Source organism: Oncorhynchus keta, chromosome 10 (genome assembly GCF_023373465.1).
Source record: "Oncorhynchus keta strain PuntledgeMale-10-30-2019 chromosome 10, Oket_V2, whole genome shotgun sequence".
Lineage (NCBI taxonomy): Eukaryota > Metazoa > Chordata > Actinopteri > Salmoniformes > Salmonidae > Oncorhynchus > Oncorhynchus keta.
Genome location: NC_068430.1, coordinates 45,005,402 through 45,031,293, shown reverse-complemented (window position 1 = coordinate 45,031,293; position 25,892 = coordinate 45,005,402). Strand labels below are relative to the sequence as shown.

The window sequence follows — 25,892 nt, the reverse complement described above, 5'->3', positions numbered from 1 at the left end:
TAGGATAATTGGTTGGGCTTTATTTACCAGCCGGCCTTTCTGCTAGTTGTGCGGGATTATTTTCAGTGTACGTGTATACACGGCTGTAGGTCACAGTTGTCCGTGTGTGTGTATATTTTGCTGGACTGTTTAAATTCCCCGTGTTTGGGGCGTTGGTTTGGGTTGGCATCGTTTCATCGTTGTGGTGTATTAAAAGTAGCGCTACCCTGAACTCTCTGCTTCCTGCGCCTGACTTCTTCCTCCACCACACCCCGGGCGTTACAGAAGGAGAACATTCTGGTGTTTGATTGCATACCTGACAGAGAGGAAGAAAGATGATGATTCTCATGCACATTGCACATTGTCAATGTAAACTGGAGTGACTTTACACAACGGTCCAAGCAAGCTGTTCAAACAAAACTAAAATGACACAGGACGTCTTACTTGGTTAAAGGGATTCCAGTCTACCGTGAAGCGTTCATCCATTTATACGGGTCAGACTCTATTTTTTCCTATATTATACATTTCTAATTTTGTCAGAAAGTCATTTTCATTGCAAGTTAAAGTGTACTGTTAGCTAGCTAGGTAATGTTAGCTGGATGGCTCTCTAGCTAATGCTAAGTGTATGATTTGTGTAGTAATATTATTTGTATCTCAGAAATCCATTTGCATTGCTAGTTATAGCATAATGTTAGCTAGCTAAATTCATGCAGATTCATACTACAGCATTTAATGCATGGTGGCAAGCTAAGCCAATCAGTTTTGTATTGAAAGTAGTATGGTTTGGGATTATGGTTCATTGTTTAGCGAGCTACATGTCTAAACAAAAGAAAAGATTCAACTTCACCAGATGATTACATGACCCATCAAGTTATCCAGGTGTGTCTGGGGGTGATTACTGTCATCTATTGTACTTCATGAAAATGTGAACTACGCTACCTCACTCTGTTTAGCACATGGCCTTACATGTAAATCATTAAAGAGAGGGGGGGGGCAAAGGCTTAAGAGGGTAGGAATGATGCTGAATGGGTAAAGACATAAAAGAGTTCTCCAGTAGGTGTACCAAAACATACAAGGGCCATTTTCTCAAAGCACAATTCATTTTCAACTGCCGTGTATGATTTTTCATTTTGTAGCTCTGAGTCTGTACTTTCATCCATTGTAAAAAACACCATTTCAAATTTTGCAACATAAGACTGAAAATAGCTTCTATCTCAAGGCCATCAGACTGTTGAACAGCCATCACTTACACAGAGAGGCTACTGCCTACATCCAGACTTGAAATCATCGGTCACTCTAACAAATGGATCTCTATTAATGCCACTTTAACACTTTAATAATGATGTTTAAATATCTTGCATTACTCATCCCATATGTATATACTGTATTTTATACCATCTATTGCATCTAGCCTATGAGGCACGGCCATCTCTCATCCATATATGTATATGTACATATTCTTATTCCATCCCTTTAGTTAGATTTGCATGTATTAGGTAGTTTTTGTGAAATTGTTAGATTGCTTTTTGATATTGCTGCACTGTCGCAAACTAGAAGCACAAGCATTTCGCTACACTCGCAATAACATCTGCTAACCATGTGTATGCGACCAATACAATTTTATTGGATTAGATTAGATTTCGATCACATCCATCATCCATAACAAACAGGGCAGGCAGGGGTATTGAGAGTGTGCAACTTTTATTTAAAAATAAAATAAAATGCATTTTTTAGCAAATATTGGCCTACGTTTGCATCTTTACAGAAAACGGGTTCTGATTGGAGCTCTGGATTTGCTATGCTGCATTTTTTTGCAGACATAGCAGAGATGTGCTTTGGATTAAATATGACGATGTACTGAATATGGTGCAAATGTATGCTCAGTTATGTCACCTTCATGTGAGAAGAAGCACAATGATTTTCGGCTCCTGAACAGGTCAAATACTTTGGCCGCTGGACATTGATCAGTCATTGGATTTAGCCAATTTTCGATCAGACATGCGGAGGATGAATGTTACATATCATGTAAGTATATCTAGTGAGATTATGATTATGATTTTCTTATATGGATCCATAAACGATCAGTTAATGACAACATAAATTATACATTTCTTAAAATACATGGATATGTTCATGCCTAAGTATAAAGGCTTAGATATGTCAGCATGTTGACACATACCTTTTCCGGAGTTAAAAATAGTCAAAAAAATATATAAGCGGATGCACTCGCATCAGGGGCATGCCTTAAAGGGATATCACCCCAGATATCTCCCTGGACTCATATGGCAGCAGGGAGATTTCTGAGGTCCGGATTAGATGTACGTATATGGAGAAATATACAATTGGGGCGGCAGGGTAGCCTATGGTTAGAGCGTTGGACTAGTAACTGAAATGTTGCAAGGTCAAATCCCTGAGCTGACATGGTAAAAAACTGTCATTCTGCCCCTGAACAAGGCAGTTAACCCACTTTTCCTAGACCGTCATTGAAAATAACAATTTGTTCCTAACTGACTTGCCTAGTTAAATAAAGGTAAAACATAAAATAAAACAATTAAGGACATGTGTCATGCCCCGATCTGTTTCCCTTGTGCTTGTCTCCACCCCACTCCAGGTGTCGACCATTATCCATTGGGTACTTATATCTGTGTTTGTCTGTGGCCAGCACTTTGTCTCAGCTCCTGCTTTTGCCCAGTCTCTCTTTTTCTCGCCCTACTGGTTTTGTCCCTTGCCTGTCCTGACGCTGAGCCGCCTGCCTGACCACTCTGCCTGCCCCTGAGCCTGCCTGCAGTTCTGTACCTTTGACCCTACTCTGGGTTATCGACCCCTGCCTGCCTTGACCTGTCGTTTGCCTGCCCCTGTTGCTGTAATAAACATTGTTACTTCAACACAGTCTGCATTTGGGTCTTACCTGAAACATAATAGTACGAACTGGCCATGACTGACCCAGCAGACTTGGACCAGCTCTGCAATGCCACCTCCTCCTAAGGAGCCACCATTGATAAGCACGAGGAATTGCTTCGCGGTCTGATGGAAGGGTTCCAGGACGTGGCCGAACTTCATGACCTAGCATTGGACGCATTGCGGAAGCAATTCAGTGGGTTGCCTACGAGGCACCCTACCACGATGGTAACCTCCCAGCCCCTCAGTAACCCGGCTGGTAGCAGTGCTGTCACCCCGGTTCTCCGGGAACCCCGCATACCTCACCCGGAGCACTACGATTGATATTCCAGAACCTGCCAGGCCTTTCTCTCCCAGTGCGCCCTCATTTTTGAGCTGCAGCCTTCTTCGTTCCACTCGGACTGCTCGAGGATAGCGTACATTATTATGCTGATGTCCGGGAGGGCACTTGCCTGGGCCACAGCGGTGTGGGAGCAACAATCCACCGTCTGTCTCAGTCTGGAGGTATGCATGGCGGAGGTGAGAAAGGTTTATGAGGCTCAGGTGTCCGGAAGAGAGGCTGCCCGGAAGTTATTCCAGCTTCGGCAGGACTCCCTCAGTGTGGCAGACTATGCGGTGGATTTCCGCACGCTAGCAGCGGAGGGTGCCTGGAACCCGGAGGCGCTGTTCGATATGTTCCTGCACGGATTATCAGAGGAAGGACGGGCTTGCAGCCCTGGAACTACGGACGGATCTCAACGCACTCAATGCTTTGACCATCCGGATCGATGGACGGCCACGGGAGCATAGGAGGGAGAAGGGGTCTGATTGCGGTCCCAATTGCTCACTCGAGGATCCCACCTTGCATCTGATGAACTCTGGAAGTCGCCAGTGTCTACGCCTCTGAGAGGATCCGAGCTTACCAGAGTTCCTCCAAGAGCCTCCGGAGTCTGCCGATTTACCTCTTCCCGAGCCGATGCAGCTCGGCAGGGCTAGGCTGTCTCCAGCCGAATGTGTACGCAGACTTCACACCCAGAGTTGTCTGTATTGTGGTGCTGCCGGTCATTAAGTGTTCCTGTGGTATTGGGATTCTCTTGGCACTAGCGACACAATCCCTCGATTGACTGGTCTACTGATACCATCGTGGGCTGGATCCCGTTCTGCCATGCTCATTGCCTGAAATCAGCTCTGCCTACCCCGGGACATCTTCCTGGAGGCTTGGAAATTGCCCTGAACCTTTCTGTCATTCCCGCAGAGTACTAAGACCCCAGGGAGGGGTTCAGTAAGGCATGGGCCACTTCGCTTCCACAACACCAACCTGTACCCAAGGATGTTAAGCGGAATGCGCTGGCACGCAACTATAGCCCCGCGGCTACACTCCCGGAAGTCGAGACCTTTCCCCCCTGCTCCAAAATCATTAGCCCCTCTGCTGTTCATCCTCTGTTGCCCCGTACCCTCTGTATACTTCCTACTTTTCATGTGTCTAGATATAAACCCATCTCTCACAGCTATTTGTCTCCTGTTTCCAGGCCCACCCCTCTCTCTTGTCTCATCAATGACCAACTTAGAGTACAAGGTGAGAAGGCTCCTGAAAGTTCGACCTCGGGACAGGGTTGTACCTGGTTGACTGGGAGGAGAGGTGCTGGGTCTCAGCGAGGGACATCCTGGACCCAGGCCTCATCTCTGAATTCCAACGCTGACACTACGCTCAACCAGGTATGCGTCCAAGTAGGACGGCAGGTGGCGTCCCTAGAGGGGGGGGGGGGTACTGTCATGCCCTGATCTGTTTCACGTGTCCTTGTGCTTGTCTCCACCCCCTCTAGGTATCGCCCATCTTCCCCATTATCCCTTGGCTACTTATACCTGTGTTCTCTGTTTGTCTGTGGCCAGTTCGTCTTGTTTGTCAAGTCAACCGGTGGCTGACCTGACCCTGAGCCTGCCTGCCGTCCTGTACCTTTGCCCCACTACTCTGGATTATCAACACCTGCCTGCCTTGACCTGTCATTTGCCTGCCCCTGTTGCTGTAATAAACAGTGTTACTTCAACACAGTCTGCATTTGGGTCTTACCTGAAACGTGACAACATGTGGATCTAGAGCATGTCTACTCCTTTTATCTAATAAAATGTCACATATCAAGATATATAGAGATAAAGATATCCCCTGATATTGACCCTTTTTGCCAAGTGAGAGTGTTTGAAATAATCCCACAGCACCCCTCCTCACCCAGATTCCAAGACAATTAACATGAGAGTAGAGGTGTTCACACTGCAGTGTCCTGAATATGTTTCCAAACTAACCCTTTAAACTACTTCCAGTTCAATCACTTAACCATTTCCCTTCCAATTCAGCTCCTCCTCAGGTTTTTGCTGTAAAAGAGTGCCATCAACTCCCCTATCAAACTGACGGTAAATACTGTATATTGTAAATATCCCCATTGTAACGTTTAGCTACAGTATTTTATACTGTAGCTTTGAACAATAACTTGCTGTAAAACCCTGCCTCTTTACTGGCACCATCATATCTTATTAATGTCCAATGCATCATCAGCTCGATACAGAATTGATTGTGGTGGAGAAACAGAATATGAAGGGGGTGGGAGTATTGTCTTAACACCACCAGGGCATTTATCTTCCTGACAGGAATGTGTAATTATTGGTATAAATGTTATAATACCAGCCTAAAAATCCAATAGGAGCCTGCATCCCATGTGCAAGCAGCAAAACAGTGTTGCAATGTGTGAGTGTATGAAGTGTGTTATGTGTTCTGTGAGTGTGTGTGGGGGGGAATGAGCAGGGGGGATGGGTGGTGTAGGTCTCAATGTCATGGTCCTTAATGTCTTTTCTTGTGCCAGCTTTTTGGATAAGCTCGAGTAACCCGAACGCACACACACAGTTTGACAGTAAGCAGACCCCAGTTCTCTGCCTATGAGCAGATTGCTAGGCCACATCAGCTCAAGTGCTTTCCTGTAACAATTGCACTGTGTTTTCCCAGTGGTGTAAAGTACTTAAGTAAAAATACTTTAAAGTACTACTTAAGTAATTTTTGGGGTTATCTGTACTTTACTATTTATATTTTTGACAACTTTACTTTTACTTCACTACATTCCAAAAGAAAATAATGTACTTTTTACTCCATACATTTTCCCTGACACACAAAATTCTATTTTGAATGGCTAGCAGGACAGGAAAATTGTCAAATTCATGCACTTATCAAGAGAACATCCCTGGTCATCCCTATACTTAATTATATAAACTCAATGAACCTTAAACAATTAATGAACATGCACCTGTGGAATGGTCATTAAGACACTAACAGCTTACATACGGTAGGCAATTAAGGTCACAGTTATGAAAACGTAGGACACTAAGGGGCCTTTCTACTGACTCTAAAAAACACCAAAAGAAAGATGCCCATGGTCCTTTCTCATCTGCGTGAATGTGCCTTAGGCATGCTGCAAGGAGGCATGAGGACTGCAGATGTGGCCAGGGCAATAAATTGCAATGTGAGACTGTGAGACGCCTAAGACAGAGCTACAGGGAGACAGGACAGACAGCTGATCGTCCTCACAGTGACAGACCACGTGTAACAACACCTGCACAGGATTGGTGCATCCGAACATCACACCTGCGGGACAGGTACAGGATGGCAATAACAACTGCCTGAGTTACACCAGGAATGCACAATCCCTCCATCAGTGCTCAGACTGTCCGCAATAGGCTGAGAGAGGCTGGACTGAGGGCTTGTAGGCCTGTTGTAAGGCAGGTCCTCACCAGCCATCACCAGCAACAGCGTCGCCTATGAGCACAAACCCACCGTCGCTGGACCAGACAGGACTGGCAAACAGTGCTCTTCAGTGAAAGGTCGCGGTTTTGTCTCACCAGGGGTGATGGTCGGATTCGCGTGTATCGTCGAAGGAATGAGCGTTACATCGAGGCCTGTACTCTGGAGTGGGATCGATTCGGAGGTGGAGGGTCTGTCATGGTCTGGGGCAGTGTGTCACAGCGTCATCGGACTGAGTTTGTTGTCATTGCAGGCAATCTCAACACTGTGCGTTACAGGGAAGACATCCTCCTCCCTCATGTGGTACCCTTCCTGCAGGCTCATCCTGACATGACCCTCCAGCATGACAATGCCACCAGCCATCCTTCTCATTCTGTGCATGATTCCCTGCAAGACAGGAATGTCAGTGTTCTGCCATGGCCAGCGAAGAGCCCGGATCTCAATCCCATTGAGCACATCTGGGACCTGTTGGATCAGAGGGTGAGGGCTAGGGCCATTCCCTCCAGAAATGTCCAGAAACTTGCAGGTGCTTTGGTGAAAGAGAGGGGGGTAACATCTCAAAGCAAGAACTGGCATACCTGGTGCAGTCCATGAGGAAGAGACCACACCAGATACCGACTGTTACTTTTGACTTTGACCCCCCTTTCTTCAGGGACACATTATTCCATTTTTGTTCGTCACACGTCTGTGGAACTTGTTCAGTTTGTCTCAGTTGTTGAATCTTGTTATGTTCATACAAATATTCACACGTTAAGTTTGCTGAAAATTAAAGCAGAGGACGTTTCATTTTTTTTGCTGAGTTCATTAGCAATTACATTTACTTGAGATACTTAAGTATATTTAAAACCAAGTACATTTAGACATTTACCAAAGTAGTATTTTACTGGGTGACTTTCACTTTTACTTGAGTAATTGTCTATTGATAAGATATCTTTACTTTTACTCAAGTATGACATTTGGGCACTTTTTCTACCACTGTGCATACCCGTGTAGAGACCGTGTGACAAACCTCATAGTGACAGGTGTGATCAAAGGGACTTGGTGAAAACCTGCTACTATATTCCATCTCTCTACAAAAGGTTCTATCTAGAACCTAAAAGGGTTCTTTGGCAATCTCAATAGGGGAACCCTTTGAAGAACCCTTTTGTTTCCAGATTAAACCAAAAAGGATTCTACCTGGAAACAAAAAAATGTTCTTCTATGGGGAAAGCCGGAGAACCCTTTTGGAACCATTTGTTCTAAGAGTGTTTCCTCAGTCACACACACACTGTCTCCTCCTCTCCTATATCACAGCCCATTTGTCTGTGTGCATGACACAATGATGTGTTCTCTTGTCTGGTGTCAGGCTATAGTGTCAGGTCGACTGTAAAGCTGAGTGAAAGGGATGTTTTGTTCATTCTTCTGAATACAGCAACACTAAATAAGGTTGTATTAAGGTTACGATTGGGGGGTAGTCACGTCAGGACTCTGGTATGTGTGTATCGGTTCGGTTTAGGTTAGGGTAAAGTTGGATTAAGGTTGAGTTTGGATTGTACTCTTGTCAAGTATTTGTGTAATTGTCTGATTAGGGTTATGTTGGTTTAATGGAATAGTTTGAGATTTGGACAGTTAGCCCTTTTTTCGACATTTTCTACTCTTATTTCCCTAATGCTAGCTGATCCCGTAGACTTCCATTCATTGCGCTAACACTAGTTAGCAATCTCTCCAGAAACAACCTTCAATGTCCTTCAAACTACACGCAGAGACATAAAAATGGTATCCATGAGTTCATCTGACTGGGTAAGCAGAGTTGCCCAAATCTCAAACTATCCCTTTAAGGTTAAGATTAGTTTATGATAAGATTTTAATTGGCTTGTACTCACGTCAGGCAATCATGTAGTGGTCCAAGTTTACTTAGGGTACGGTTGTATTAAAGTAAGATTAATGTTGCACTCACGTTATGTAGGTGTGAATCGGTCCGGTCTCTTTCAGCTGGATCTGGATCACTGGATGTCCAGCTGGGCCGCTCGGGTCATTTTGGCTGGAGAGGAGGAGAGGAGGAGAAAAAGAAAGAAAGAAAGCCATTTTCGGTGGAGATCCATGCTGTCTAGCTGTCAGACATCACGAGCGCGGCTGATCGATGGCCGATCTGTTGATCGCTGACATCACAGCAGCAACACAGCACCTCAGCAACCAGCACAGTTTCATTATCAACAGAGGTGATTAGTCACTGATCCAGAATCAGTGTGTGGCGAGGGGTCAACGTGACATGGTGGTCAATCAGGGTCCTATTCAGCCACCTCCCTCAACACGATGGTCAAGACGATCGAGATGATCAAGAAACAACACCACAACATGAGTTCTCCCTCAGCTCCTCTGTCCATCAGACAGCAGGCTAAAACATGATGTCTGCACTCAGTTAGACAGACTATGTAGGGAATGGGTCCATGTCTGGAGTGGTGTGGCTTTCTCTGTTTGTCTGGATGTACAAGTGTTCCTGTGATCTGTGTGTCGGTGTCCCTTCCCTGCTATTGATTTTACACCCGCTGCGGGCCGAGGCAAGGGCTGGTGTGTGCATGTCTTTCCTGTTTCTGCTGCACAGTGTAATCTAACCAGTCGTAAATAGCTGTGGTTTTATAGGTGGAGTGGTGCAGTGTGGTACCCTGCCTCCTCTTCTCCTCACCAGAGCTATACTAGACTCTATTCGATATTCCATCTCATCAATCCCACTGTAGACTGGATTCATTGCAAACACAACCTGGTTCACTGGCATTAACACAAACCAGAGGAGGCTAGAGGGCGTGGGTTTAGGAGGACAGGCTCATCGTAACGGTGGGACTGGAATGGATGGAAAGATACTCATGACAATTATTGCACAATTTAATTTATTCCATCCCAGCCATTACAATGAGCCTGTTCTCATTTTATCTCTGCCCACCAGCCACCACTGACACAAACACATGAAAACCCCTAATCACCCGGTCGTGTATAGTCATGAAGATTCTTACATTGCATACCTGTGCACACTCACATCATACAGGCATATACAGACAAAACATACCTGCTCACACACACATCTTGTACACAGATGTACAATTACGGGAGTTAAACTGACGGGGCTTTGTATAGTGAAAGATAACAGTGAATAACCTTTGATCTCAGAGACGGTTTCTTAAGCGGATTTGCAAAACACACAGGAGTGTGCTCAAAGCTGACTGTGGGATTCCCCTGCTGCTAGTCTGAAAGACAGACTGCAGACATGAGGGCCTTATCAAAGGAGGGGATGGTAAGATTGTTAGGACAGGAGGAAAGGCCTGAAGTCAGAAAGATGTTTATAGGAAAACACCCTTCTTACCTATAGATATACTATACTCTTGGGAGAAAAGGGTTCCAAAAGGGTTCTGCGGCTGTCCTCATAGGATGACCCCTTTTGGTTCCAGATATAACTCTTTTGGGTTCCATGTAGAACCCTCTGTGGAAAGGGTTCTACATGGTACCCAAAAGGGTTACACCTGCAACCAAAAGGGTTCTACCTGGAGCCAAAAAGGGTCCTTCAAAGAGTTCTCCTATGAGGACAGCTGAAGAACCCTATTTGGTTCTAGATTGCACCATTTTTTCAAAGAGTGTTGTACTAGTCCATGATCTGAAAGCTTCTCTCTTTACACATCCAAGGCTTAGGGAAGCCAGCCTAGTAGTTTTACAGCCTAAGAGGACACATATTGTAGGCCAAAGACACAGAGTAAGGACATAGGAAGACTGTGAGGATCAATGATGGTCCATGGCATAGCCCCATGGATCCACCTAGACTCTTAAAAAAAGGGTTCCAAAAGGGTTCTTCGGCTGTCCCAGTAGGAGAACCCTTTTTGGTTCCAAGTAGAACTGTGTTCCATGTAGGACCCTCTGTGGAAAGGGTTTTACATGGACCCCAAACAGGTTCTACCTGGAACCACAAAGGATTCTCCAAAGGGTCCTCCTATGGGGACTGCCAAAGAACCATTTTAGGTTGTAGATAGTAGGTCCAAGTTTAAGGTTTTAGAAATCACTAGATAGGGCCTTGACCCTTTAACGAGGACAGACAGCATACTGTATGGTAGTCTTTTGCCGTACACTACACTAAGGCACTGTTCCTAGAGCCAGAGCTTGTGCAAGCTTTTGTTCCAGCACTGAAAGCATCTGATTCAGCTAGTCAGCGACTTGATGATTAGTTTATTAGTTGAATCAGATGTTTTGGTGCTGGGTTGAAACTAAAGCCTGACCACCCCGGGGGTCTCCAGAACCAGGGTTGAAGAACAACGCTCTATGTAAGGCAGGGCCGAACACCTCCACCCCCACAGCCTGTCTCTCTCTCTAGCTCTGGCTCTACGCACTACTGGATGATAATATGTGTGTGGCATCTGGCCCAGACTCTGCCATGCAGAGAGTCTGTGTATCCTCCTTCTCACACACACACACACACACACACACACACACACACACACACACACACACACACACACACACACACACACACACACACACAACCATACTCATTTGCACACACAGACACACACACACTGGACACACACTGGGCACTCACACGTGTGCACACACACACTTGACACACACACATACACAAACAAACTCACACACGCAGTGATAGGTAGAGAGGATGATGGTGGCCAGCCAAGAGCACAGTCAGGCAGAAGGCATGCACCTCCTGACACCAAAGGGACAAAACACACACCCCTCTGCCTGTGTGCAGCTAACCATAACAAACCTCCGACAAACCACTGACAAACCACCTACAGCCTGCCTGGGCACTGGGACAGCTGCTGCTGACCTGTGTGTGTGTGTGTGTGTGTGTGTGTGTGTGTGTGTGTGTGTGTGTGTGTGTGTGTGTGTGTGTGTGTGTGTGTGTGTGTGTGTGTGTGTGTGTGTGTGTGTGTGTGTGTGTGTGTGTGTTTTTATGTAGTCTTCCAATACTCTTCCTGGGGTCCAAAAGTGTGTGTGCGTGTATGTGTGACTTGGTCTCAGAGGGTCCGGCGACTGAGCATGCCTGTTCATGCGTAACCTACAAACCTATATAGAGAGAGACCACATCGCTGCCTGCTTCTGCTTATGGAAAAACAAATAGCTAAACAGCATATGGTAACATCAGTGTCCTAAATATGACCACAAACTGGGCGACAAAATTACTTGAAAAACAATGGACCAGTTCCAATCACTGCCCTCACGTTATATAGGGTAAACATATGGTAGCAATGTTTAGCCATGACTGCTAGGCTACTCACACTAGCATGAAAGTCAAGCCATAGCCCCAACACACACACACACACACACACACACACATACACACACACAGCTAGACACACACACATCCCTACACACGCACACGCACACACACGCACACACACACACACACACACACACACACACACACACACACACACACACACACACACACACACACACACACACACACACACACACACACACACACACACACACACACACACACACAATCCTATACACATATCCTATCACTGTATCAGTCGCTAACTCACACAACTGCCAAATAAAAGCCATAAAATAGATTCCCTGTTCTTTCTCTCCAGCAGCACTGCATTGCAGTCCTCTCTGACCTCCAGCTTCTGGTTCTCTCTCCCCCCAACACACTGCCAGCCTGACACAGCACAGTCCACCTCCCCCAGACTCGGCTACTCCGCTGTCCCCCTACCTACCTCACCCTCCGGTCCGCGCGGAACTTCAGCATCCTTCACCGGATCAATCATATAACAGATGAGACAGACAGAGAGGGAGAGAGGGATAGAAAGAGTGATGGAGAGAGGTAGAAAGAGAGAGTGAAAGAGAGGGGAGCAGCTGGCTAGCTAACACACTGCCAGGAGAAAGCCGCTTTATTGCTGTCGCTGTAGGGGTGTTGGATATAGTAATTGCTGTCCTCCTTTCTCTCCTTGAGAACGCATGCTGTAACGAGCCTCTCTCTCTCTCTCTCTCTCTCTCTCTCTCTCTCTCTCTCTCACACACTCACCCACTCTCTATCACTGGCCATTGCATCTCCCCTCCTCTCTCTCTTGCTCTCTCTCTCTCTCTCTCATGCTCCCCTTGTCTAACAGAACTGCAAGGCTCAGCTTATTCAGTCCCAGGATCTGGCTGTCTATCTCGCTCTCATTCTCTCTCTCCCTCACTCTCTCTTTATCTTTCCATCCTTCTCCCTCGCTATTGTTTTCTCCCAGTGGGGAGACGGTATGACAGAGACCCATGTGGCGTCCTGCCGGGCCCCAGATTGAGGTCTGAATGATCCCCAGCTTTGGTGTAGGTCTGGCAGGGAGAGTCGTTCGCATTGTTCCACAGGGAACAGCGGAGGGGGACACAGCGACTGGAGGGGTAGTGAGTGGAGGATAAACAAAGGACGTATGGCCATTCAGGTATAACAGCCAGCACATCAGTGCCACTCCCTCCCTTCCCCACCCTCTCCTCTTCTCCCTTATCCCCCTCTCCGCCACTCCTCTCCGTCCCTCCCCCTAATAGAGAGACTTAGCTTCTCTGTCACTCATAGTGTCATAATTAGATCCATATTTCACAAAGAGACAAGCTAAGCATTAAAGAACAGAGCCAAGGGCCCTGGGAGGGGCGGCCATATTAAAAGTTCACAATCATTTCATGAAAAGCAGCGTTTCTGTGTGAAATCAGATCTGGCCTATTCCTATGAAATGAAGATGCACGGTCATGGGTGGGAATTTCCCAATGTGAATGTGCAGACTGCTGTAGACTTTTGTGCATCCCGGAACACTTGCGTGATAAGGGAATTTCTGGGATAGTAACTTCCCAATTATGCATTACAGTTTTTTTATGATTGCTTACACACTAAAACGGAACTTTTCCCACAATTAGCAAAACCTTACACTCAAGGAGCAAAACACAAGGCTAGATTTGCACAACTGTAAGCACATTGTCAGCTTCACACTGTTTGCAAAACATTACACACAGTGATTTGCAAAACACTAAACACGCTTGTATACATCAGACACAGAAGTATATCATGATGTCACTTCCTGTAACGCTCAAAGAGTGAATGGGTGTGGAGTCAGGCGCAGAGAGCAAAGGATGCGGGGAAAAATGCAATTTAATGTCCAAAAAAAAATCACAGGAACAAAATAGTATACCCAACACAGGTGTAACTATAAAACAAAACAGTACCCTTATGTGAAATACTAGGACAGCGAGAAAACCCAACAAAACCACTAACACCTCTCACAAATACAGAAGAACAAGCCCACACAAACAGAAGCGGGCTGAACAAACTTAAATAACCCCACCCTAACAACCTAACAATGAACAGGTGAAACCAATTAGACAAAACCAAACGAACACAGAACAAAGGATCGGTGGCAGCTAGTAGACCGGCGACGACGACCGGCGAGCGCCACCCGAACAAGAAGGGGAGCCACCTTCGGTAATATTCGTGACACTTCCTTTCAATTCCAAAGCACTGACTGTCAAATTACCACACCCATGAGCCAATCTGTTAAACACAGCCATCAGGTGCACAAACACATGATTGCTAAATTGTAGACACACCAATCAGGTTTGACTATAAAATTGCAGCAGGTAGGTTCACCTGCCTTCAACCAAAATGGAAGGAGTCAGAAGAAGAGTGAGGGTGAGAGGAGGAGTACACAGAGGCGGAGAAGGAGGAAGAGGCAGAGGTCAAGCCAGAGGTCGAGAAAGACCTGAAGCAGGAGGAGGACGTGCACAAAGAAGAAGAGGACCAAACTTATCAAATGACATTCGTGCAGCACTAGTGGACCGTGTTGTGAACCACGGATTGACGCTGAGGGAGGCTGGACTGAGAGTTCAGTCAAATCTTAGCAGATATACAGTGGCATCTGTCATAAGGACTTTTCGACAAGAAAACCGGTAGATCTGTCTACAGTTACAGTAAGTTACATGTATTATTCTCTACATAGGATTGAGGGTCGGGAACGACAAGGAGGAAGGGGGCCCATATTCACGCAAGAACAAGAGAGAGATAATAAACATGGTTTTGGCCAATAATGCTATCCGGCTCAGAACAACAAGCCAACATTATCGGTGACGATGCCATTTTCAATAATGTCCATCAGGTCTCTGTCAACACTGGCACGCATCCTGAAAAGACATCAGGGTCAAATGAAACAACTTTATCTAGTGCCTTTTGAGCGGAATTCAGAGGGTCAAACGGCTGCGACATGAGTATGTGGAGGTTTGTAAATTGTTCACTTTAGCACTGTGATGTTGCATACTGCACACATGCCTTTTTTACATTGACTGTATACTAGACCTATCCTGAACTACACAATATTGTCTTTCACTGTATTTCAGGGAGTTTTGCAGATGGATGCTGAGGAAATCCTGCACGAATTCATATATATTGACGAGGCAGTGTTCAACCTCACAAAAGCAAAAAGGAGAGGCAGAAATATCATTGGCCACAGGGCTATAATCAATGTCCCAGGGCAACGTGGGGGTAACATCACACTTTGTGCTGCCATTTCATAGCATTGGGTTGTCCTCCATGCCAAAATGGGCCCTTACAACACACCTCACATTCTCACATTTTTGGACCGATTGCACCACATCGTCACAGCAGGTAATGAAATGCACCAGATGCAATACACGGTCATCTGGGACAATGTGTCATTCCACCGCTCTGCTTTGGTCCAGAACTGGTTTCAACACCATCCACAGTTGACAGTACTATACCTTCCACCATACTCTCCGTTTCTAAACCCTATCGAAGAGTTTTTCTCTGCATGGCGGTGGAAGGTTTACGATCTCCAGACCCAGACTCAGGTACCCCTCATTCAGGCCATGGAGGACTCCTGTGACCAAGTCGACGCCGCAGCCGTGCAAGGATGGATTCGACATTCAAGACGGTTCTTCCCACGTTGTCTTGCTAATGACGATAATTCTTGCTAGGCGAAGAGATAATGTATAGTATGTTTACTGTAGTATTTTCTGTACAATGTTGTCAGTTTTTTTCAGATTATTTTTATGTTTGTTGTTGTTATTTATTGTAATTGTAACCTATACTGGATACAGTATTTTACGTTTGTCTGTTTGCTGAGCTAACAGTGTTATGCACACTACTGTAGTAGCATGGAAACTGGGACATGTTTAAATGATATGTTCCTCAGTCTGCAGCATTGGTCTTGTGTAGTGTTTGTATAGTTGCACTTTCTCTGTGTACTTCATTTACAATACTCTAATCACTGACAATTAGACTTGCTAGAAGTGTTTTAGGTTGGCAACAGCCGTGTAACTGGTTCAAAAATATTGAAGTCATATGAAATGTGTGTGTTTCGTATGGTAACAAAATATAATTTTTATGAAGTCGTGTATAGTTTTGACAAGTGTTCCATATTGCAAATTATCTGAGGCGTTGTGCTACTTTGGTGTAGAGTTGTTTTCAAAATTGTGCTTAAACAATTCAACTGTAATACGATCAGGTCCTTTGTCTCCCTCAACATCAGCAAGATGAACTGATCATGGACTACTACAGGAAATGGAGGGCCGAGCACGCTTTCATTCACATCGATGGGGCTATAAGTGGAGCAGGTCGAGAACTTCAAGCTTCAAAGTTCTACAGCGGCACCATTGAGAGCATTTTGAATGGCTGCATCACCGCTTGGTATGGACACTGCATGGCATCCGATCGCAAGGCGCTGCAGAGGGTAGAGCATAGTCCATTACATAACTGGGACCAAGCCCCCTGCCATGTCGGCCCTCTATACCAGGCGGTGTCAGAGGAAAGCCCTAAAAACGGGCAGACTTCAGCCACCCAAGTCATAGATTGTTCTCTCTGCTACTGCATGGCAAGCGGTACCGATGCACCAAGTCTGGAACCAACAGGACCCTGAACAGCTTCTACCCCAAACTATAAGACTGCTAAATAGTTAAATAAATAGTTAACCAAATAGCTACATAGACTATCTGCAATGACCCTTTTTGCACTAACTTTTTGGACTCATCACATAAGCTGCTGCTACTGTTTATTTCGTTCTAGTTATATGCACATACCTACCTCAAATAATCCGGACTGTGCACATCACGTACATTTTCAAATCTCACAGGCGCGTGCCTCTACCTCAACTGTTGGAAGAGAAGCCCAGTGAAAAGAAGACAACTCTCTGTGTCTTCTTATTTATCCTGTTTTCAGGTTTGTGGCATTTAAACGTTTGGTTTCTTTTCAAAGTCTAGAGATGACATGTTTATCTAAATTAATTTTGATGTTTAATTGAAGTGTTTTGACTTAGTGAAAAACCAGTGAGATTTTGTCATTCATATGAGTGTAGCCAAGCTAAGCTCGCTCACACACTTTGTATGTAAGTTAATGAGAACAAGATGGCATCTCAGATTATTTTATTTCTGTTATAAACTTTTGTACATATAAACAACACTAATGATTCTCCACTAGGATTCTCTGCCTCAAACCCTATTACAGGGGCTGAGTCACTGACTTACTGGTGCTCTTCCATGCCGTCCCTAGGAGGGGTGCGCCACTTAAGTAGGTTGAGTCACTGACGTGATTTTCCTATTCGGGTTGGCGCCCCCCCTTGGGTTCGTGCCGTGGGGGAGATCTTCGTGGGCTATACTCGGCCTTGTCTCAGTATAGTAAGTTGGTGGTTGAAGATATCCCTCTCGTGGTGTGGGGTTATATCCTGCCTGTTTGGCCCTGTCCGGGGGTATTGTCGGATGTGGCCACAGTGCCTCAGCCTCCAATATTTATGCTGCAATAGTAAGGCTCATATTTTCTCCACTTCCAGTCTGACTGACGTGCCCAAAGTAAACTGCCTGTTGCTTTTTGAGAGCCCATTAGAAGGTATAGAGAACTTACAATCCAGCTCCTAGTATGCAATTCCTATGGCTTCCACTGGATTTCATTTGTCTTTGTTCAAGGTTTTATGGCTTGTTTCTTCCCAAAATGAGGAAGAATTAGGAGTTTTAGTACTGGGATACAGACTTGGAAATCAGTCTGCGAGCGCGACGAAGAGGACTCACACCTGCTAATATTGTTTTTTTTCTGTATGAAATATTATAGTTTAATTACATTTTAGGGTACCTGAAGATTAAATAGAAATGTATTTTGACATGTTTTAACAAAGTTTAGCGGTAGCTTTTTGGAATCCTTTCTCTGCCTGTTGAACGAGTGGATTACTCAAATTGAAGGATTTATCCTACAAAATGACACTTCATGTTGTAGCTGGGACCCTTTGGATGACAAATCAGAGGAAGATTTTCAAAAAGTAAGTGAATATTTCATCGCTATTTGTGAATTTATGGAACCTGTGCTGGTGAAAAAATATTTTGATGTGGGGCGCCGTCCTCAAACAATCGCATGGCATGCTGTCGGTGTAACGTCTTGTAAATTGGACAGTGCAGTTAGATTAACAAGAATTTAAGCTTTTAGCTGATATAAGACACTTGTATGTTCCTACATTTTAATATCCATCATTTTGCGGACATTAGTGTCAGGGGGCTAGGGGGGGTAGGGTCAGTCTGTTATATCTGGAGTATTTCTCCAGTCTTATCCGGTGTCCTGTGTGAATTTCTCTCTCTCTCTTTTTTTTCTCTCTCTCTTGGATGACCTGAGCCATAGGACCATGTCTCAGGACTACCTGGCCTGGTGACTCCTTGCTGTCCCGAGTCCACCTGGTTGTGCTGCTGCTCCAGTTTCAACTGTTCTGCCTGCGGTGCTGACCTGTTGCACCCTCTACAACCACTGTGATTATTATTATTTGACCTTGCTGGTCATCTATGAACATTTGAACATCTTGGCCATGTTCTGTTATAATCTCCACCCGGCACAGCCAGAAGAGGAATGGCCTAGGTTCCAGCCTATCTAGGGAGTTTTTTCTAGCCACTGTGCTTCTACACCTGCATTGCTTGCCGTTTGGGGGTTTAGGCTGGGTTTCTGTACAGCACTTTGTGACATCAGCTGATGTATGAAGCGTTTTATAAATACATTCGATTGAATTTGATTGATGTATTTTAGATGTACTTTTTATGAAATTTGTATCTAACAGTTGCATGCTAATTGCTAACCGCTAAAGTTAGCCTACCATTTCTCCCTACTAGCTAGCCACTTTCAATTTATGTTGTAGTTGGCTAGCTGTTCATGGGTTTTTGTTACATTTCATACACAGACCTCTTCTATAATTTGTTTGTACTGTTGCACATGTAATGTATGGGTGTATATTTAGGGCTTTTGCACACCACCATCTTCAGTGATAAACTAGCTAACAGTAGCTAGGTAACTAACCCTGTTCAAATCCTGATGCTTCATACATACTCACCTAGTACAACATACATGTTTTGCAAAGGCAATTAGCTAGTAATGTAGATTCTTCTAGATATGTTTTTATGTAATTGGGTTTACTCCTGTATTACTCCTGGCCGTTGGGAATACAAAGTTCGTACATGGTCCTATTACATGTTTCAAGTTATATATTTGAGTTTAGGAGAGTACAATGGAAACAAATGTTAAATTCCACCCACCTGATCAAGAGTTGCTGCTTTATCCCCCATAGTTCCTTAAATCAGAATTATGGTACTTTGTTGGAACACTAATTGCCTCTGTATCAGAACTGAACTGACTGTTTTACTCAAAATAACAGTAGTCGTGAGCTTGGTACACATTTTGGCTAAAATGATGCTTCCTACAATAGTCCACTTGCCTGTAGCTCTGTGAACTGACAGTATTAAATACACAACTTGTAGCTTGTTTGATTAGAATGACCTTTGGGTAGGTGTTTGTGGGTGATACAGCGAGTGCATGTAGCCAAAGACATGCAGAGCCCCTTTAAACCAGGTGGAGAGAATTTTTAAAAAAGTTCTCTCACAATAATACCAATAATCTCAGTAATTTCACAAGATATAAAACACTGTTCGGGGGGACTAAAATCAAGGCAAGTGATAAAGGTCAATTCTGCTTTACTATCAATCTGGGTTTGGTGGGACTTGAGACTGATGCATTGGTTTACTGTATTCTATTGGTTCTGGTTGCACGGTCAACAGTGCTTGCAGAGGACGAGAGAAACATTTGGAGAGGAGTTAATATGGACCTGATGAGCGATTAGGTGGATGGCCTGCAAAACAACAAACCAGTGAGGTTCATCAAGTCCCCCAACTTCTGTAATGAGGTGCTCACTTCCCTTCGTCAAGAACAACAGAGCTGCTTGGAGAGGGACCAGAGCAACTTGGCAAGCCATACCACACAGATCATTTCTGGGTTTTCATCAAGGCGACCTATATTCCACAGACCTCTCAACTCTGAACACAATGGAGGCTCACCCTGGACCAAGCTGGATGACTCCTGTTAGTACTGTGCTTGATTCTTTAGAAAACACTTTTGTTGATCTTTGACAGGCTCGTTCATATTCCTCCATATGAGAGGATTTGAGCAGATTACTGGCAGTGTCACACCTGCTCCCGCTCTCCCCCCCTGACGCTCGAGGGCGCCAGGCTCCCCCAGCAGTGCGCACTCCTGCCATCATCATTACGCACACCTGCCTTCCCACCGTCACACGTAATCAACGATTATTGGACTCACCGGGATTCAATCACATCTGTCATTGCCTTCCCTATATCCTGTCTGGTTCCACGCTCTGTTCCCTGCTTCTGCATCGATTGTCATATGTCCTTGTTTACCCGTGTGCTGACGCTGTTTTATGTCTGTTCCTGATTAAATGTTTGACACCCCGTACCTGCTTCTCATCCCGGGCGTCGGTCCTTACAGGCAGTAGTCATCCAGCTTGGCCCAGGGCTCCATGGGATTTAGTTTAGTTTCAGGCCCTGCTTAGCCTAAATGCAGATGCAATTACCTGGTTTTTCCTGTTCTAACGAAGTGTATTGGTGTGTTTTCTTTCAAGGAACTAAGAGTTATTTTAGTATAGGTGTGTTGTGGGGTGCTGGAAAAACTGTGATAGTGGTGCTTGAATGTTATTTCTGAAAAAGTGTAGGAACTCGTGTGATATTGATAATAATACCAACAAATAAAAGTCATTTATTAATTCATGAATTCCTAATTCGATGTTATTCATTCATTAATTTTCATATTTATGTTTTTAACATACCAGCCACTAAGGCAAGCTAGCAATGACTAGCATTAGCATTCAGTGGGGGCGGAGCTTGCACAACCTTGAGCAAGTGCACAGACATGCCATTTATGGGAGAGATGTGGGCAGACATGGACAGAGGTGTAATTGCATAAGAGCAACTTCTAAATGTCTAAAATGTAAGTGTCAAAGGCGTGCACTGGAATTTCAAGACGTATCCTAGTAAGTGGGTAGACTTGTGCGGTCGTTTCTGGTGGTCTACTGAACCATTTCAGGGCATATACACGCCTGTGCACAAAAGTGGTTCTTCGCTAGAGATTTACGGGACGAGTGCAGGGCCAAACACTGCTGGACACGTGCTCGCAAATTTCCAGATACGGTACATTTTCGGACTTTTGCACTGGAGTGTTCGATCCATAAATGTGCCTTTTCGTGAAGTGAATGTCATCATTTGCCGTGTGAGACATTTCCTTTTTCATGTCCACCATCCGTTCCTAATGGCAGTTTTTCCCTATGGTAGCAGAGGCTTGTACATGTGTAATCTGATCGAATGAAGGTGTTCTACTACCAGGAAGTCTGATAGTATGTATTACACACACTCAACCTGAGATAGTGAAGTGACTGGGTTGCTGATGTATCGGTCTGCTTTGCCTAGGTTGTATTTAATAATGTGTGTGTGTGCGTGTGGGCGTGTGTGTGACGACACAGATGAAACACGAGATGTATTGGGGATTGATGCAGAAAGCCAGGCTGAGATACTGTATATGTTATACTCTTATTTCAATTACATATATTTTTCCATATACAGTGGGTATAGAAAGACACCACCCCCTTTCAAAATGTTCACCCTTTTGTTGCCTTACAGCCTGAGATGGAAACACATTTTCTGGCTTTATGTACACACACAGTAACCCACAATATCCAATGAAAAAGTGAAAATTGAAACAGTAAAATACCCTATTTGGAGAAGTGAACACCCACCCCTTAGAATTGCAATTGCAAACTTGCTGAGGTATAACCGACCACCTTCCAGATCACAAATCAAGCTAATTGGCTTCCATCTGTGATCAATTGTATTGACTTTGATTAGTTCAGAATAAAAGCAGTTGTTGATAGAGGACTCCACTGCTTAGTAGTGCAATTCAAAGCAAAGAATCCACTATGAGCGGAAAAGTACTTTCAAAAGATGTACGAGATAAAGTTGTGGAAAGGCCCAAGTCAGAGGATGGATATCAAAAGATTTCAAAGGCTTTGTCCCTTGGAGCACAGTTAATACCATTATTAAGAAGTAGAAGGGAGTATGGCACCACCCAGACACTGCATAGATCAGGCCGTCCCTCCAAACTGGATGGCCGGACAAGGAGGAGACTGATCAGAGAGGCTACCAAGAAGCCAATGGCGACTTTGAAGGAGCTTCAGGCCTTTATGGCAAAGACTGGTCAGTGTGTGGATGTGACCACAATATCACTAACGCTCCACAAATCTGGCTTCTATGGGAGGCTGGCGAGAGAAAAAAAACACTCCTCAAAAAAAGCCACATCAAGTCTCGTTTGAGCTTTGCCAAAAAGCACATTATAGATTCCGAGGCCAAGTGGCAAACGGTACTGTGGACAGATGAGACCATAATTGAACTTTTTGGCCTGAACGCAAAACGATATGTCTGGCGAAAACCCAAAGGATATAGTAGCAATGCTGGGTGGGTGTAGCAGGGTACCCGTGTCAGTTGTTCTTTTATCATGTACAGTGGTCGAACGTAGAGGATAATCCCGTACCTTAAGAGCTAGTTAAATAACGTCAATTATTTCTGGGAAGAAAACAAGAGCGCCACAAAAATCACTGCGTGGACACTGTATGGATGCATTTTCTCTACCATCTCTACCATGAGTACTCAGGGAGCAGTATCAGGGCCAGCCAGAGGGTCAGTGTGTTAACAGCAGCCTTAGGAGGAGGAAGTGTTCTATTATCACTCAGAGACAAACACAAGGAGCGAGTGGGTGAGGAGAGAGAGTGTATACAGTCGGCCTAGAGTACATTTTGAGTCAGCATTTGTGTGTGTGTGTGTGTGGGCGGATTGGCTTTCTAACTCAAAATGCAATAATTCCTCTTACTGCTATCCAGTTCTTCATATAGATAATTGTGTTTCAGTTATTCAGTTTACAAGCAAGTCGATGCTAAGTTGTACCCAGAAATATCTCACATTTTCTTTGTGTGTGAGAAAGAAAGAGACGAAGGCTTCCCCCTTATTTTCTATTCATCTTCAATGTCCTTATTGAATTGTTCATATGAGCATTAATGCTTTATGTTGTCAAATGGCTTTCTTGAATAATGTCTCCTCGCTCAGTGTGAATTGATGAATATTCAGTCTCATGAATAGTTAATGGCCTATAAGAGATTTTCTCCATGCATTTTTGATCACTCCATTTTATATACAGCAGGAGAATGGTCTTTGGGTATCGTAATCCTTGTCGAAACCTACGGAGATGTGGACAGAAGTAGAGAAGCTACAGACACACTGCACCTCAGATTAGAATGTCAGAGCTGGGTGGGTGCATCTGGATACAAAGTGTAGCTAGAGGAACAGGTAATGGGTCTGGTCATTTGGAAATCCTCATTTAGAATTTGGAATTGCTCATTAAGAATTTAGAATTCCTCATCAGAAATGTCAAATTGCTCATTTGGAGTTTCTGATGAGCATCAGCCTCTTGTCTTTCACCGTACTCATGTGCAATCTATTCAAAAACACGTCACTGTGTGTAAGCCTCAATGGACACGCTTTCACCTCACGTACTGTAGGTGTAACGGATGTGAAACGGCTAGCTTAGTTAGCGGTGTGCGCTAAATAGCGTTTCAATCGGTTACGTCACTTGCTCTGAGACCTTGAAGTAGTAGTTCCCCCTTGCTCTGCAAGAGCCGCGGCTTTTGTGGAGCGATGGGTAACGATGCTTCGAGGGTGACTGTTGTCGTTGTGTGCAGAAGGTCCCTGGTTCGCGCCCGGGTATGGGCGAGGGGACGGTTTAAAATTATACTGTTACATTGATGCTGTTGACCCGGATTACTGGTTGCTGCGGAAAAAGGAGGAAGGTCAAAAGGGGGGTGAGTGTAACGGATGTGAAACGGCTAGCTTAGTTAGCGGTGTGCGCTAAATAGCGTTTCAATCGGTTACGTCACTTGCTCTGAGACCTTGAAGTAGTAGTTCCCCTTGCTCTGCAAGAGCCGCGGCTCTTGTGGAGCCATGGGCATCGATGCTTCGTGGATGACTGTTGTTGATGTGTGCAGAAGGTCCCTGGTTCGCGCGAGGGGACGGTTTAAAATTATACTGTTACATAGGCAACAACCGGTTTAATCATATTGTACCAGGTACCTGTATGTAAGTACAGGTCGTTTCATAGTCCTTACCGATGCTAATTACTTTAATCCAAGTTAACACTAAAACGTGTACAACAAAAGAAGTAGGCCTAAGTGCAGGATCAACGCATGTACCTACAAGCCCGTTCCAATAACTAACATAGGGTTATTTCACTACTACTGCAATACTCTTTTATAAAGACCTATTTTAAGTCAAGCAGAGCTGTCTGTTGTAATACAGTGTCGGGTCACTTGGCAGACTAGCTCTCTGATAGGGAACCAGAGGGGAGAGTTTGGACATGCGGTTGAGTTCGCAGTCTTGTGATCGCTCCCACTTGTTGGCAGGTAGTTAAGCTGGCAAACGTTCAGCACAGGGGCGCAGCGACCCGGTCGGGTTCCCAAACCTCAAACTCCTTCATTAGACTCTCTATCTGCCAGTGAGCCTCTGATAACAACTGAGCAGAGCTAGCCTTCTGACTATCAAACATGTAAGCCCTGAAACTGCATAACTCCGTTCTCACTCCTACAACATAACGACGAGTTGTGTGCTCTGGTGCTAATGATACGGTAGGCAAATGATGAATCGTATAAACATTTCAGTAAACAAAGATTTCCAGTAAAAACTCTGTCGCAGAGTGATGTAACAGCTACTCTGCCTTCCTAATATTGCCACGGCCCATAACCACATCACACAGGAAGGCCCAGAGACCAGAAGAGAAGAGGACCGGAGGAGGACGAAGTTTAGTAATGAGTGCCCAATGGATGTTATTACCCAGAACCTGGCAAAGACCAATATTGAAACATTGTAACTAGCATAAGATTCAAACAAATACAATTTTGAGGGAAGCAGCAAAAATCAATTTGTCCGTCCGTTCTCGAACAACATACAGTACATTACCCAGAGATAAGACTAGATCCATTACCACATGGACACGACCGCAATCTCTGTGTACAAATCTGTAAATCTCAGCTCCACACAAAAAAACTCTGCCTTTCCCTTTCCCTGCTGAAACCGGATAATATGCTGGGCATTACATGAAGGAATAACGACAGTATTTCCTTTTTGCAGGGATGATGCAACAGTGACCCGAACAGACCGTTTTGTATTGTAATGTTATCTGACTGTTATGGTAATTTTATCTGAATTGTAACCCAGAAAGAGTCACTGCAGGCTTTGTGTAGATATGTAAATACGGACATAAATGAATAGTAATGTGATGTAGGCCTGCCTGGAAGTGTTAGTTATCATCACTTTATGCAGGGTGTGATCACGTCACTGCTGTGGTGAACCTGAGGGGATGTAGGCAAACTAGTGGGACACAACACTGGGTCCTCTATGGAAATATTCCACAAAACATAAAAGTCCACCAGCACGCGCACACACATATATGAAAAATACCCTATTAGGTTGGTTGTGAAAGAAAGAAGAGAGTACAGTCCAGCAGGAAAAGGCTTCCTGATTTCCTCTCATATTCTTCAAGGCCTCCAATTACTTAATTAGATACACGGAGCTGACTGAACCACAAACACTTCAGGTTTTTGTTACTACTCGGTAGTTAATTCCACATAGGGTGGTGCACAATCGGCCCAGCGTCACCCGGATTTGGCCGGGGTAGGCCGTCATTATAAATAAGAATTTGTTCTTAAACTGACTTGCCTAGTTAAATAATGGTTCAATTGAAGAAGAAAAGATGCATTGCACTCACCTTGTGTACCAGGTCTGAATCAGTCCCTGATTAGAAGGAGAGGATGAAAACCAGAACCAGAATTGGGCAGTCCCACACTAAGCCACCATTCAACTGCAGGAGAGAGAGAGAGAGAGAGAGAGAGAGAGA

General features: G+C 44.7%; 1 protein-coding gene across 13 annotated transcripts in view; it reads right to left on the bottom strand.

Annotated features, from left to right (window-relative positions):
• LOC118388824 (pleckstrin homology domain-containing family A member 6-like) overlaps positions 1–25,892 on the bottom strand; it is a 179,590-nt gene that overhangs the window by 73,071 nt on the left and 80,627 nt on the right. For 5 of the 13 annotated variants that reach the window (XM_052527135.1, XM_052527137.1, XM_052527136.1 and 2 more), the window contains 2 exons: positions 25,764–25,856; positions 8,574–8,657 (listed from right to left, as the gene is read on the bottom strand). Coding sequence is in view for 7 of the 13 variants with exons in the window: in XM_052527129.1 (XP_052383089.1) it covers positions 8,574–8,657; positions 12,337–12,368 (116 nt within the window). In the remaining 6 variants the exon portion in view is untranslated. Of the gene's footprint in view, positions 1–8,573; positions 8,658–12,336; positions 12,638–25,763; positions 25,857–25,892 lie in introns of those variants that run through there. The other 8 variants (XM_052527129.1, XM_052527143.1, XM_052527132.1 and 5 more) reach the window with 6 other exon arrangements.